The sequence below is a fragment of the Polistes canadensis genome, unplaced genomic scaffold (assembly GCF_001313835.1).
Source record: "Polistes canadensis isolate GaletaPanama2010 unplaced genomic scaffold, ASM131383v1 scaffold_467, whole genome shotgun sequence".
Lineage (NCBI taxonomy): Eukaryota > Metazoa > Arthropoda > Insecta > Hymenoptera > Vespidae > Polistes > Polistes canadensis.
The window spans coordinates 39,172-50,833 of NW_014570014.1; the positions used below are offsets into that span (position 1 = coordinate 39,172).

General features: G+C 28.6%; 2 protein-coding genes and 1 non-coding gene across 7 annotated transcripts; 2 read left to right on the plus strand and 1 right to left on the minus strand.

Annotated features, from left to right (window-relative positions):
- Positions 1-744: 744 nt before the first annotated feature.
- LOC106792542 (polyadenylate-binding protein-interacting protein 1) lies at positions 745-5,791 on the minus strand. Of its 3 annotated transcripts, XM_014759002.1 has the most exons (10): positions 4,610-4,780; positions 4,306-4,441; positions 3,564-3,865; positions 3,337-3,467; positions 2,965-3,180; positions 2,587-2,775; positions 2,392-2,501; positions 2,012-2,240; positions 1,587-1,924; positions 745-1,486 (listed from the first exon to the last, which is right to left on the minus strand). In XM_014759002.1, exons 3-10 carry the CDS (start codon positions 3,727-3,729, stop codon positions 1,366-1,368), a joined length of 1,500 nt encoding a protein of 499 aa, XP_014614488.1. In that variant the 5' UTR covers positions 3,730-3,865; positions 4,306-4,441; positions 4,610-4,780; the 3' UTR covers positions 745-1,365. The 3 variants fall into 3 exon arrangements, with proteins under 3 accessions (XP_014614488.1, XP_014614489.1, XP_014614490.1); XM_014759003.1 differs by lacking the exons at positions 4,306-4,441; positions 4,610-4,780 and adding an exon at positions 5,709-5,791; XM_014759004.1 differs by lacking the exons at positions 4,306-4,441; positions 4,610-4,780 and having other exon boundaries at positions 3,588-4,117.
- On the plus strand, positions 4,614-4,685 carry Trnaq-uug. Its single transcript has one exon. It is a non-coding gene; the product is annotated as a tRNA-Gln (tRNA).
- Positions 5,782-10,306, plus strand: LOC106792540 (ubiquitin carboxyl-terminal hydrolase 36). Of its 3 annotated transcripts, none has more exons than XM_014758999.1 (8): positions 5,782-5,956; positions 6,859-7,400; positions 7,523-7,630; positions 7,715-7,941; positions 8,029-8,427; positions 8,514-9,421; positions 9,596-9,732; positions 9,840-10,306. In XM_014758999.1, the coding sequence occupies exons 2-8, from the start codon at positions 6,902-6,904 to the stop codon at positions 10,178-10,180; spliced, it is 2,619 nt and encodes an 872-aa protein (XP_014614485.1). In that variant the 5' UTR covers positions 5,782-5,956; positions 6,859-6,901; the 3' UTR covers positions 10,181-10,306. The 3 variants fall into 3 exon arrangements, with proteins under 3 accessions (XP_014614485.1, XP_014614487.1, XP_014614486.1); XM_014759001.1 differs by having other exon boundaries at positions 5,941-6,028; XM_014759000.1 differs by lacking the exon at positions 5,782-5,956 and adding an exon at positions 6,046-6,125.
- The last annotated feature ends 1,356 nt before the right edge of the window (positions 10,307-11,662 follow it).

An 11,662-nucleotide genomic window follows, 5' to 3' on the forward strand; every position in this document is an offset into this window, starting at 1 on the left:
ACGGCGATCGGTCCAGGTGATAGTTTCGAATGAAGACCCCACTTTCCGCAAACTTTAATACAACTTCGCCCGCGCATAACCCTGAGGTACGTTCGTGGAAGAATGCGTATTATATTAGCATAATTTGTTCCTGTTATACGCCTACAAATATTTTTAAACATCTTCCAGTATTATTAGTAATATATTAAACGAAGGTCCCACTGATCTATCCTACTCAATATACGATAAAATAGTCTAAGAAAAACAACTATTTAGTTTTTTATTTAAACAAAAATCAACTACTTTTAATATTTAATAACCAACATAATTTTAGGTCCATATTGTCTATATTTCTATGTTATAAATATATAAAAGTAATAGGAATAAATTAGGCGAACAAATGTATCTATGAATAAATTAAAAATAACATAATCCTAATAATATTAAATATAATTTTTATAAATGTAATGCAACATCATATATTTTAATTGATACTTATAAAATCTTTAGTGTTTGCATTTTTATATTACAATCGTTAAGATTATTTTGTTCATTTTTATAATTTATACAATTTTTTTGTTATATGAAAATAACCAGTTATTCTTCTCAAACTTGATTTTTGTTACTACATTATGGCGCGATCCCGTAAAAAGCAACTTGCATTCGAGGTCGTGGTGAATCATTTCAATGACGCATTTTAATATGGCAAAGGAGAAAGATATCAAAGGAATAAAATCTCTTTTAGATCAAATGTTTACTTTGTTGTAACCATTTTATTTATGATTAATTGGAAATTATTTTTCACGATTGTTTTCTAAAAAAAAAAAGTATATGATCAAACTGTAAATAATAAATATTTAAAATATGTTTTATAGTATACAAGTTAAAGTATAGTATAATATTTAAAAATTCATACTTCTAAAATTAATTAACTAAATTCAAAATGAGTTGAAATATTCAATCTTTTATGGTAAAAGATTATTATACCGTACATATATTAAGTAATATCAAAACTGTTGTACAAATAGAATAGAAAAGAAAAAGAAGAAAAACTGAAAAATAGATAACAGTTATCTATTCAACATTTTCAATAATTTGTATAATTATATGTATTAAATCTATACAATATTAAACGTTTCAAAGCTAGTCAACGTTTTTGGTAAATTATATGACTACTGCTTTTAAGCCCACGTCATAAATATGCAAGGACAGTAGGTTTTTATCTTTCAGAATTAATATATAAATATAACATAAATTATTTTCGATACGTCAAGTATAACCTTATCCAAAGGATTAAAAATATTTGTATACTAATATTTTTATAGAACAATCATTAATAGTGTTCTTGGATACTATAAATGTTTTCTTTCTTTCTTATACTAACATTCACTGATGTATTTTATTTTCAATATTTTTGGGTAAAAGTTTTAAGAATTCTTCATAGGCAGTTTCAAATGATTCGTCTTCTTCATCATCCAATAATTCTTCTAACTCGTGATCTAGCTCTCTGAAATTTCAATTTAATACCGTTAATTCTTAATAAAATGACTATAGGTGCATTGAAAAGATAGCAATTAAAATGTTTATAATCATCGATTAATACATACTCCTGTTTTTCAGAGTCAGAAGCATCTGTTGCTGCATCCTGTAAGAATTGACTTTCTTCAGCAGAAAGTACTTTACCATCAGGACCATACAAAACAAGTTCATTATATTCATGCTGTATTTTAGGTGGATGTATAGGTTCTGATATTGAATTTTGACTGGATGCATTATGGCTTTCTCGGCCCCAATTTCCATTACGCAATTGATGCACACTATCGATCATACGACTCACACTTGTATCTGCCCTTCCTTCCGTAACTAATTGTGTTAAAGTACGCATCATATTTTCCATTTCTTTTCGGCGGCCTCTTTTATCTCTTTCTAAGGTATGGCCTGCCAACTAAAATTAATCGAAATTAACATATCAGAAATTAAATCAATATTAAAATATCAATTATTATTAGTTATCTATTCATAATTAACATACCTTTAGTGCTTGACATATATGTTTAGCAGAATTTGATCCTGGATTTTTCAGAACAATTGAAATAAGTTGTATTAATATTTCTCCTAATTCAAAAGCAAGTACATCGCCCATTTGGACGACTAATTCTGCTAGGAATAATATAAACCCGTGGCATTTGATCTGTTCTTCTTCTGTATGTTTGTCATTTTTTTGCCAAGTAGCAGCATATTTCTGTGTTTTTTCCTTACATCTATTTGAATTATAAAAATAATTAAGATATAAGAGTGACAAGAAAATAATGAGAAATGTATAAAAGCGAAAATAAGATTTTAATATTGACAAATCTGCTGTGTTATATTTATACTTATTTTAACTTAAGATATGAATAAGTATAAACTCACAGTAAATGTAGAATTTCTCTGAAAGGTTTTTGTTGCTCCCTTGTCATAGCTGTATCGAGACACATAAAGATTCGAGCACCGCTATATCGGAAATTTCCTTCAGTTATACTCTAAAAGAATGTTATCAATTATAAATAATAATAATAAAAAATTGTGCAAATACTAGCAAAAGAAATAAATAAAAGTGTTATATACTTGTACTATTACAACATCCATAATTTCTTGAAGTTGAGTAGGAGATTCGCAATAAAGCTTGATATTATTGAGAAGTGGTGGTACTAAAGATGCAAAACTTCCAGGATTCATAGTTAAATAATGCATTACACTACCTAGCTGTTGCATTGTATTAGCCAAATTTAGTTCCTGATTATCTAACCGTAACTCCTGATTAAAAAACAATTTAAGATAACAATAATATAATAATAGAAAAACTTATTATAATTCTGACAACAAAGCAAACCTGAAATCTATCTATACTATCACAAACATATATATCATAACTTTCAGTATTTTGTGTACTCGTATATTGATCAATATACGATCAATATGTTGTTAAGAAAATATCAGTGGTACCTGAACTCTTCTTATTTCTGGATCTTCCAGTTGTCGTTGTCGAGATGAATATGAGGATTCAGAATAGTGATCATAATGTTGTCTGTCTATCATTTGTCTTTGTTGTAAATGTGTTTGACCCGGTAATTGATGCTGCATTTGATGCGGTAATTCTCTTGCTAATTGAATTCTATTTTGGACAGAATGTTTGGGCCACATCATTGACGACTGTTGTTGCTTCAAAAATGAATATTGGAACATACAAATAGAATCAGTTAAAAAATCTTAAGTGAAATTAAAAATTGTATGTTTATATATAAATATATCATTACATATATATATATACATATATATATATATACATATATACATGATATATATATTTTCATTTACCATAGGTACAACGTAACTCTGGCATTTAGGAACAAATTCAGCAGCATGCACAGATAAAGTAGAATTTTCAACAATTCTGTTCATAAATTCTTGTGATCTGTTTTGTTCAGGGTAGGTTGTCAAAGTAGAACCTGTATAAATTTTCTTATTGATAAGAGAAAACAACATTCATAAATAGAATAATGTATAAGAAACAAAGTATTTATATATTGTAATAGGAAACGAACCACCGACAGCTGGATGAGTATTACCGGTAAAATGAGGTCTTCTTAATGTTTGTCGTTCTTGAGTACTTTTTGGGATTGGCGCCCAAGAACCACGACCTCGTCCTCGACCATTAGAACGTCTGTCCATATATGAATTACCACTTTCATCTTCACCAAAACGATTCATTTTGTTCTCTTTAATTTCTTTTTTTCTACTTTAAGGTTAATGGATCTAACCTTATTGAAGCTTTAATTTATCTTAGTATTCGTCAAGTAGTATACCAAACTTCAAGGCGTATAATTCATTTCTTCGTTCCGATCGCCTAACGCAAAATATTATAACACTTGATTTATGTATATTAATGCCGTTATATTTGATAAACGTGCATAGACTGACTAATAGAAGACCGCCAAATCGAAATACTAAAGACGACTACGTTCGTTGTTAAACATTAAGGCGGACATTCTCGAGACAGCAATATAAAATTTCTATTATAAGATAATACGGACGATAAGTTAATCGACTTCCTAATTATCACCAATGTTGATAGATTATCGATAATCAGCAATGATAACGTTTCTATTTAAATATCAAGTATTACTAAACATATGTAAACTGTATATATTATAACTTGACCAAATATGTGACATATATATATATATATATATATGTATATATGTATGTACATATACAATAAGAACAAAAAAATAAGTTCGATGAATATAAGATATAATTTTGTTATATTAAAGCTTTTACACTTACTTTATCTTTTATTAATTTACCTCAAAAAAAAATAGATATAGTTTATTGTTAGTCAAACAGCACGAGCGAGAAATACGTTGCAACTTATTCTTTTCTTATTCTGCCATAACTTATTGAAGCATTTGTAACTTGTAATCTATAACAATGATTTATATATTGATGTAAGCCCACGTATATAACGTTATAATAAGAGTGAAACTCGTTGAATGTCCATTTTATTGAATGTGATATAGAGAAATAACAATACTATTTAAAAGGACGAAAAAGTCTGAATAACATGAAATGAAAAAGTAGGAAGTTTTACAAGCGGTCCCATGGTGTAATGGTTAGCACTCTGGACTTTGAATCCAGCGATCCGAGTTCAAATCTCGGTGGGACCTGACATATCTTTTTTTTTTATTTTGCATTAAAAATTTTATTATATTTAAAATATAACTTATAATTGTACACGCGTGTTGAATCTTAACATTAAAACCGTAAAATAATTTATTAAAATATCAATCGATGTCGATAATGTCAATGCAGTCAAATAATTTATATTTTTACTGAGTCGTCTGAAAGACATTATAAATTTATTAAATAAATGGTATCATCTTATTTGTTTAGATCAAAAAATTACAAAAAAAAAAATCGATTAATTAAAGTGAATGAAACTTAAAAAATTAGGCATACGCACAGAAATTTTATAAAATAACACTAAAAATAAAATAACAAATAAAAGAGAAAGAAAAAAATAGAAAGAAGGAAATGCAGCACCAAAAAGAAAGACCTATGATCAAAAATTTCAAGAAAGGAATATGACTGACTGAGTTTATGATCGAGTTAGTCCGATGCATACTTCACCAGATAGCGCAATGAAATTAGTGAAGACACAATATATAGTAATAATATAATATAAATTATTAAAATTATTATGCTTGTTCAGCAGATTGATATTAATTCCAATTTACGTAGTGTACGATATTCATCGTAAAAGTATCCAATTTCGATTGAAACGGAACTGCATTCTCAATTTTGGTGTCGTCCCAGTGTACCCAAAACGTTTGTACAAGAATTTATATCGCTTTAAATTCCCTGTTCTTCCGGCTTAGAATTATCATACTTTTTTCTTTCTTTATTCTCCCACGAATTGTGAAAAAAAACTGATCTATTATCAAATGTATTTTTTCAATTTATTAATAAGAACAATTTCAAGAAATTATTTTTCTCTTCGTACAACGAATGAAAGAAGTCATCATCGATGATAGTCCGATAGTGCATACATATATATATATAGAAGATGGAAATCTCATTATCAATGGCAATTGCAGAAAGAATTAAAAATCTCACGTCTCGCTGGTAATGCGAGATAAAGTATTTCTAAATTCAGACGTAAAATACAAGATGGAAAGGGGGTTACTAACTGCTCAAGCCTGGCTGGAGAGAATTCAAAAATCCGGCAGAAAGCGCGATGGGTAGTCGGCGTTATTGAGGTTGTCGATGGAAATGCAAATGGCTGTCATCATGATGTAGTTCGGTTGATATTTTTTCTTCCCTTAAGAGACTGAAACAATTCGCGAAAATGTTGTATATCCTTAAAACACGATATTTGTAATGGCGCTACGGATGAAGATTAAGCTTGCGGTGTATGTGTGCGTGAATTAAAGGCGGGGTAAGTGTACAAAGTACGCGGGAAAACCTTCCTCATGGCTACATACACACGCCTTCCAGTTAAACTCATCCGGTAACTACTTCGAAATACATGAGCGCAAACAATTAGCAATTAATCGATAATACGTATTTTTTTCTATACGTAATCAGTTAACATTAATAAATCTAAGGTATTTACCATTAAATTATTAATTATAGTCACTTATACTTATCGTATTACACTGATTATCACGAACGGAAGATAAACAATAGTGTATCCATCGTGCCGCGTGCTTTCATGCTTAATAGCACCATCATGTGCGTTATTTAATTTATTTAATTATATATATATATATTTGTTTGTTTACATATTCCATCGTTGTTGTTCGGAGATTAAATTTTTTTCTACCATCGCGTCGATAATCATCGTTGCGTGAATTGTTCGTAGGAAACGTGCACGTGTTTCTTCAACCGATTGATACTTCTTATTTCTCGTTGCAATTATAAGTATGGATATTCGAAGTATTTAGCCAAAAAATTGAAATTAGAATATATATTATAATTTTAATAAGGTTCGTTTAAGTTAATATAATTAATGTTTTTAAGTTACTGAATTATTTGAAAGTTGCCTTAACCTTTTTAGTTGAGTGTATATTAATTGAATATAATAATATATTTATCAAACATTTAACAAATATACCGTAAGAAGTCTAGAAATTTATTAAAGTAATCTCTAATTGTAAAGCTGAGTAAATTAAAACCAGTCATCTTGATAAGATAACGTTGATAATAATACTCATTTGATCTTTTAGATTTAATAAAATATCATTTAGAATTTATATTAATTTATTTTTAAAGAATGAATTATTCCCAATAGATTTTCATATCGGTATCTTTACATTTTTGTATATATTTATTTCGCAGGAGTTTATCAAACAATATAGTATAAGTAGTAATAGCGATAGTTATGCCAGCTGTAAGTGTTTGCGATCCTGTTGCGGCAACACTCCGCCGTACTCTAGAAGCTAGCCAAAAGAAAGGAACAGATGAGCTATCTACAAGTTTAATTACTAGCGCATCAAGAATTCTTCAGTCAGAAATTCAATATAAAGAAGTCGATGACTATCAGGCAACAATTTTGGATAAACTTAAAGCTAAATATATTGTTTTGAGTTTACCAAATTCTGATAAAATAGAGGATACAAAATCTAAAGATGGTACAACGTATGTAAAAAAAAACGAAGGTATGAGTGACGGTCCTACATTGCCAGAACCAGCCATTACTTTGTATTGCTCTAAGAAAGTTAATCTAGGATGGAGAAAAACATTTCCAGTAGGAGCTGGCATGTATAATGTTGGCAATACTTGCCATCTAAATAGTACACTTCAGGCATTATTTCATGTACCAGCATTTGTAAATTGGTTATTATCGGATTCACATCATACCTCAAAATGTGAACAAAATGGTGAGTACTTTATATAATAATATTGAACACTATATTTTTCATTATTACGGTGGGACATGCAAAACTTTTAAAATCTTAATACCACTGTTTTGAATGGTGTTTTGATAATAGGATAGTTTTAGATGGAGGTGGAGAGTGCCTTACTTGTGCAGTGGCCAAGACTCTACAATTCAGTCACCAGAAGTCAGGAGGCAACATCAAACCATTCTATATATATAATAAATTAAAACGTAATTATGTTGATTTATAAAACAATGTTTATATAAGATTATTAATTAACATTATATAATATATAGTAATTTTCATAATTCTAGTTATCTGTCGAACTATGGTACCAGGACAACAAGAAGATGCTCATGAATTTCTACGTTATTTATTAGAAGGAATGGAAAGAGCTTATTTAACAAGGCGCAAAGCAGGAAAGTTGGATAGTTATTCTAAAGAAACAACACCTATCAATCAAATATTTGGTGGTTATATACGCACTGAAGTTAAGTGCTTACAATGTGGACACGTTTCTACTACATTTCAACATTTTCAGGTAAGAAAATAATTACACGTTTATTGAATAAATTAAATGCAAATTATTCGAAGAAATATCATAAAGAATTTTCTTTATATTATATAGGATTTATTGGTTGATATACGTAAAGCAAGTACATTGGACGAAGCATTAAATAGTTATTTTAGTCGAGAACAATTGGATAATAACGATTATAAGTGTGAAGCTTGTAAGAGAAGAGTACCCGCAACTAAACAATTTAGTTTAGAACGAGCTCCTAAGGTTTTGTGTGTTCAACTGAAAAGATTTAGTGTCTTGGGAGGAAAAATATCTCGTCACATAGATTTTAGACAGACGATAGATATGGGTCCTTATCTATGGAGAGAACCAAATGAACCTTTGCAGCAACTCACATATAAGCTTATGTCACTTGTTACACATATGGGTCCGTCAATAAATTGTGGACATTATACAGCAGTTGCACAAATTTCAACTGGTCAATATTACTCCTTTGATGATTCATCTGTAAGTATATAAAAAAATGTCGCAGTCATAGATTGATAAGTAAATACGTAATTTTTTAGTAATATGTTTCTTTTTTTTATTTTTAGGTTCGTCCAATTAGTCTTAGTAATGTATTAAATACAAATGCATATATAATGATATTTGAAATGGAACCTAATCAAGGTCAAATAAATAATCAACAGGCTGTTAAAATGAATGGCATGTCATCTGAAAAAAGTGTATTATCTTCGAGTTCTTCTAGTAAGCCTATTAATCCAAAAGCATCAACATCTGACATATATAATGGATCCGTTAATGGTTCTCCCATTAATAAAAGTGGTATAGAGGGTTCAAAGATAGGTGAACAATTATCCGTTCAAAAAAACATAGGACTTCAGCTTCCTGTACAAAAGTATACAAGTATCAGTGGAACACAGTTATCACAAAAGTCACAAGAAAAATCTCAACCATGGCAATTTAAAAAAGTATTAAGTGGAAATAGTTTAGTACCATACGATGGTTCAAGTGAAGAAGAAGAAACTAATTCTTCTGTATCAAACAAAAATCGTGTAGTAACGAATGTTTCTGCATTGAAAATTAATTTTTCACCTACTGTAGCTAATGGTGCACAGAAGGTATCTACAGTAAAAGACTCACTACATAAAACAGTTCCTACCTCAAAAGAAATACAAATATTAACGGTGAAACAGTCTAATAATTCAACGTCTTCAAGTCAAAATAGTTCTGTTCAATGTACGAAAATACAAAATGTTTCTAATGGTAACAATTCATTAACTTCCTTAAAACATCAAAATATAAAATCAGAAATAAATGGTAAGACGGAAAATAGTAATAAGGAAAAGTCTTATCATCCAATTAGAGTAAAAACAGGCCAGGAAGAAAAAGTACTTACCAAAGCTGCAAGTAGCAGCATAAAGGGTTGGCAAGTATCAAAAGATGCATTTCCTTCCATATCAAATGCAACCCCAAATGGATGGTCTGTGACTGATAACAAGTAATATATTTTCATTTGATTTATTTTTAATTATATATTTATTTTATATAGATGTAAATTTCTAATATTTCTTTTAATGATGTGTTTTATGTAAGTTATCTTCCGAATGAATATGTAAAAGTAAAATTTAAATGAATTTATTTAATTTATTATATTCAAACGTACTCTTTTCAGAGAAGATTCAACTAAATGCAATCAAAACAATACAACACCAAGTGCTGCGGCATTAAGAGATTTTAATGGAACGAACCGTTCGGATACTGTCTCAAGTTTGTTAAAAATGTCCCATCGTGGATATGGCAGTTCTTTAGGTTTGTATATCTGAAAATAATATCGAGATGAGAATAAAGACAAACAATAATTAAGTTTGAATGATTGAAGTGTATTAATACATTAAATTATTTCATTGTTTTTATAGTAACAAATTGGCGTGGCAATAGGTGTCATTTGGATCGTGAAGTTGATAATGAAAGACGAGAAGAGCGTAAACGTCACATGAATCCGGACGATGAAGAAGCTGATCGAGGTCGAATTAAAAAAGTTAAAGAACATAGAATGTGTGGTGATAGATTAGGCACTGGACACAATATATTCCAAGAATATCAAAATGGAAAAACTTGGAATCGATCACTTAGCGGTTACAACCGAGAATCTTACTATGATAATTCCAATAATAGGCGGCTACGACGTAACAGTAACTATAGGCATAATCGTAATAGATACCACAATAATTCTCGCGTACATTGGCAGCGAGGATAAAAGAAAGAAAAACAAGTTCTATGAAATAGCCTTTAAAACATTCTAATATTATGGGAAATATGGTATTAGTTCGAAGTTATTGATCGATACACAGTTTTGCTGTCTATTGAAAATAAACTGTCAAAGCCTATGTCTCAGCGCTGATTTAGATTATTAATTCATGAAGTATCTCAGTGTCAGACATATAATGTGGTTCATTTATTGCATTTTAACTCTTGCATGTTCCTAAAGAGTTTATAACGTGGTTTGATCCTTTTTTTCTTTTTATTTTAAACATGATTCATGACTTATATATATATAATATATATATATATATAAGGAGGTTGAGTATCGATAACATATATACACATATATATATATATATATTATATGTGTTATATACATATGCTGATTTTTTATGTTCAAAATAAAGAAAGAATTGTTTTTGGTATCATACATCTTATTATAAGTCCTTGAATTTTACTCTTACATGATTTTTTTGTATAGATACATTATCGTCAAAAAATAATAATTTTTATTTTCTCCTGAATTAGAATTTATTTATATTGTTTACATATATTAAATTTGTAAAAAATATATAGAAGAATTATTACCAAAAAAGTAACTACTTAAAATAAAAATAACTCTTTTTGACTATAATAAATATTACATTTAAATGCTAGTGCAAATAAATAATGCTATCCGTCCTTCAGTCTTCATTAATGATACTCACCTCCTGTCTGCAAAAAAAGAATTTATATTTATATGTGAAAAGAGATTATTTAATATTTTACCAACAAACACCAATTTGAAAAACTGTTGTTCTTTTCACGGTCTCTTAATAAAAGTTGATAAATTCTATTTTAAATCAATTGTGGTATCTATTTCATTTAAAAATAATTTTAAATCAATATTTGTTATATAATTGTGTGTAAATTGTTTCTTTATAGTAGTAAACTAGAATCAATATTGAAATAATGTCCATAATGGATTGAACATATTAAATATTAGCTTTAAAAGTAATCATAATAAAATATTAGTTCAAGAAAATTGTAAATTACTTAGAGATTCGTAAATTTAGGACTTTTTAATGATAAGGAACAAGGATTAAGATTGCAAAATTATAGAGAATTTGTTAAGTCAAATGTGAGGTAGATCTTATCTGCTTTACTTACAATACCTCGTTAACATCATTTTACGAATTAAATACTAGCCAAAAGACATCATTAGTATATCTCATACTGTAAATCACCGTAGAAATAACAATCATAAAAAAAAAAATGTCAACTTTATGTACAAGATATAAATTAAAAAAAAAAAAAGAACAAATTTTCATTTGTATTTGTTATTAGAATAATTTACTGAAATAAAACAAAAGCATCTAGAAAAAAATGACGATTATATATCTTCTACTACTTCGGATAAAAACGCAATTACTCTGTTATTTCTTAGTCCCTTTTTTATTTTAGTTTTAATGTATATTGAATGAGAAACACTAATATG

Coding starts and splice junctions, on each gene's coding strand:
- LOC106792540 (XM_014758999.1), top strand. CDS start 6,902: ATGCCAGCTGTAAGTGTTTGCGATCCTGTTGCGGCAACACTCCGCCGT. Junction 7,631..7,714: donor TATATATAATAAATTAAAAC/GTAATTATGTTG, acceptor TCATAATTCTAG/TTATCTGTCGAACTATGGTA. Junction 7,942..8,028: donor CTACATTTCAACATTTTCAG/GTAAGAAAATAA, acceptor TATATTATATAG/GATTTATTGGTTGATATACG.
- LOC106792542 (XM_014759003.1), bottom strand. CDS start 3,729: ATGAATCGTTTTGGTGAAGATGAAAGTGGTAATTCATATATGGACAGA. Junction 3,181..3,336: donor AGAGTTACGTTGTACCTATG/GTAAATGAAAAT, acceptor TCATTTTTGAAG/CAACAACAGTCGTCAATGAT. Junction 1,925..2,011: donor ATATATGTCAAGCACTAAAG/GTATGTTAATTA, acceptor GATTAATTTTAG/TTGGCAGGCCATACCTTAGA.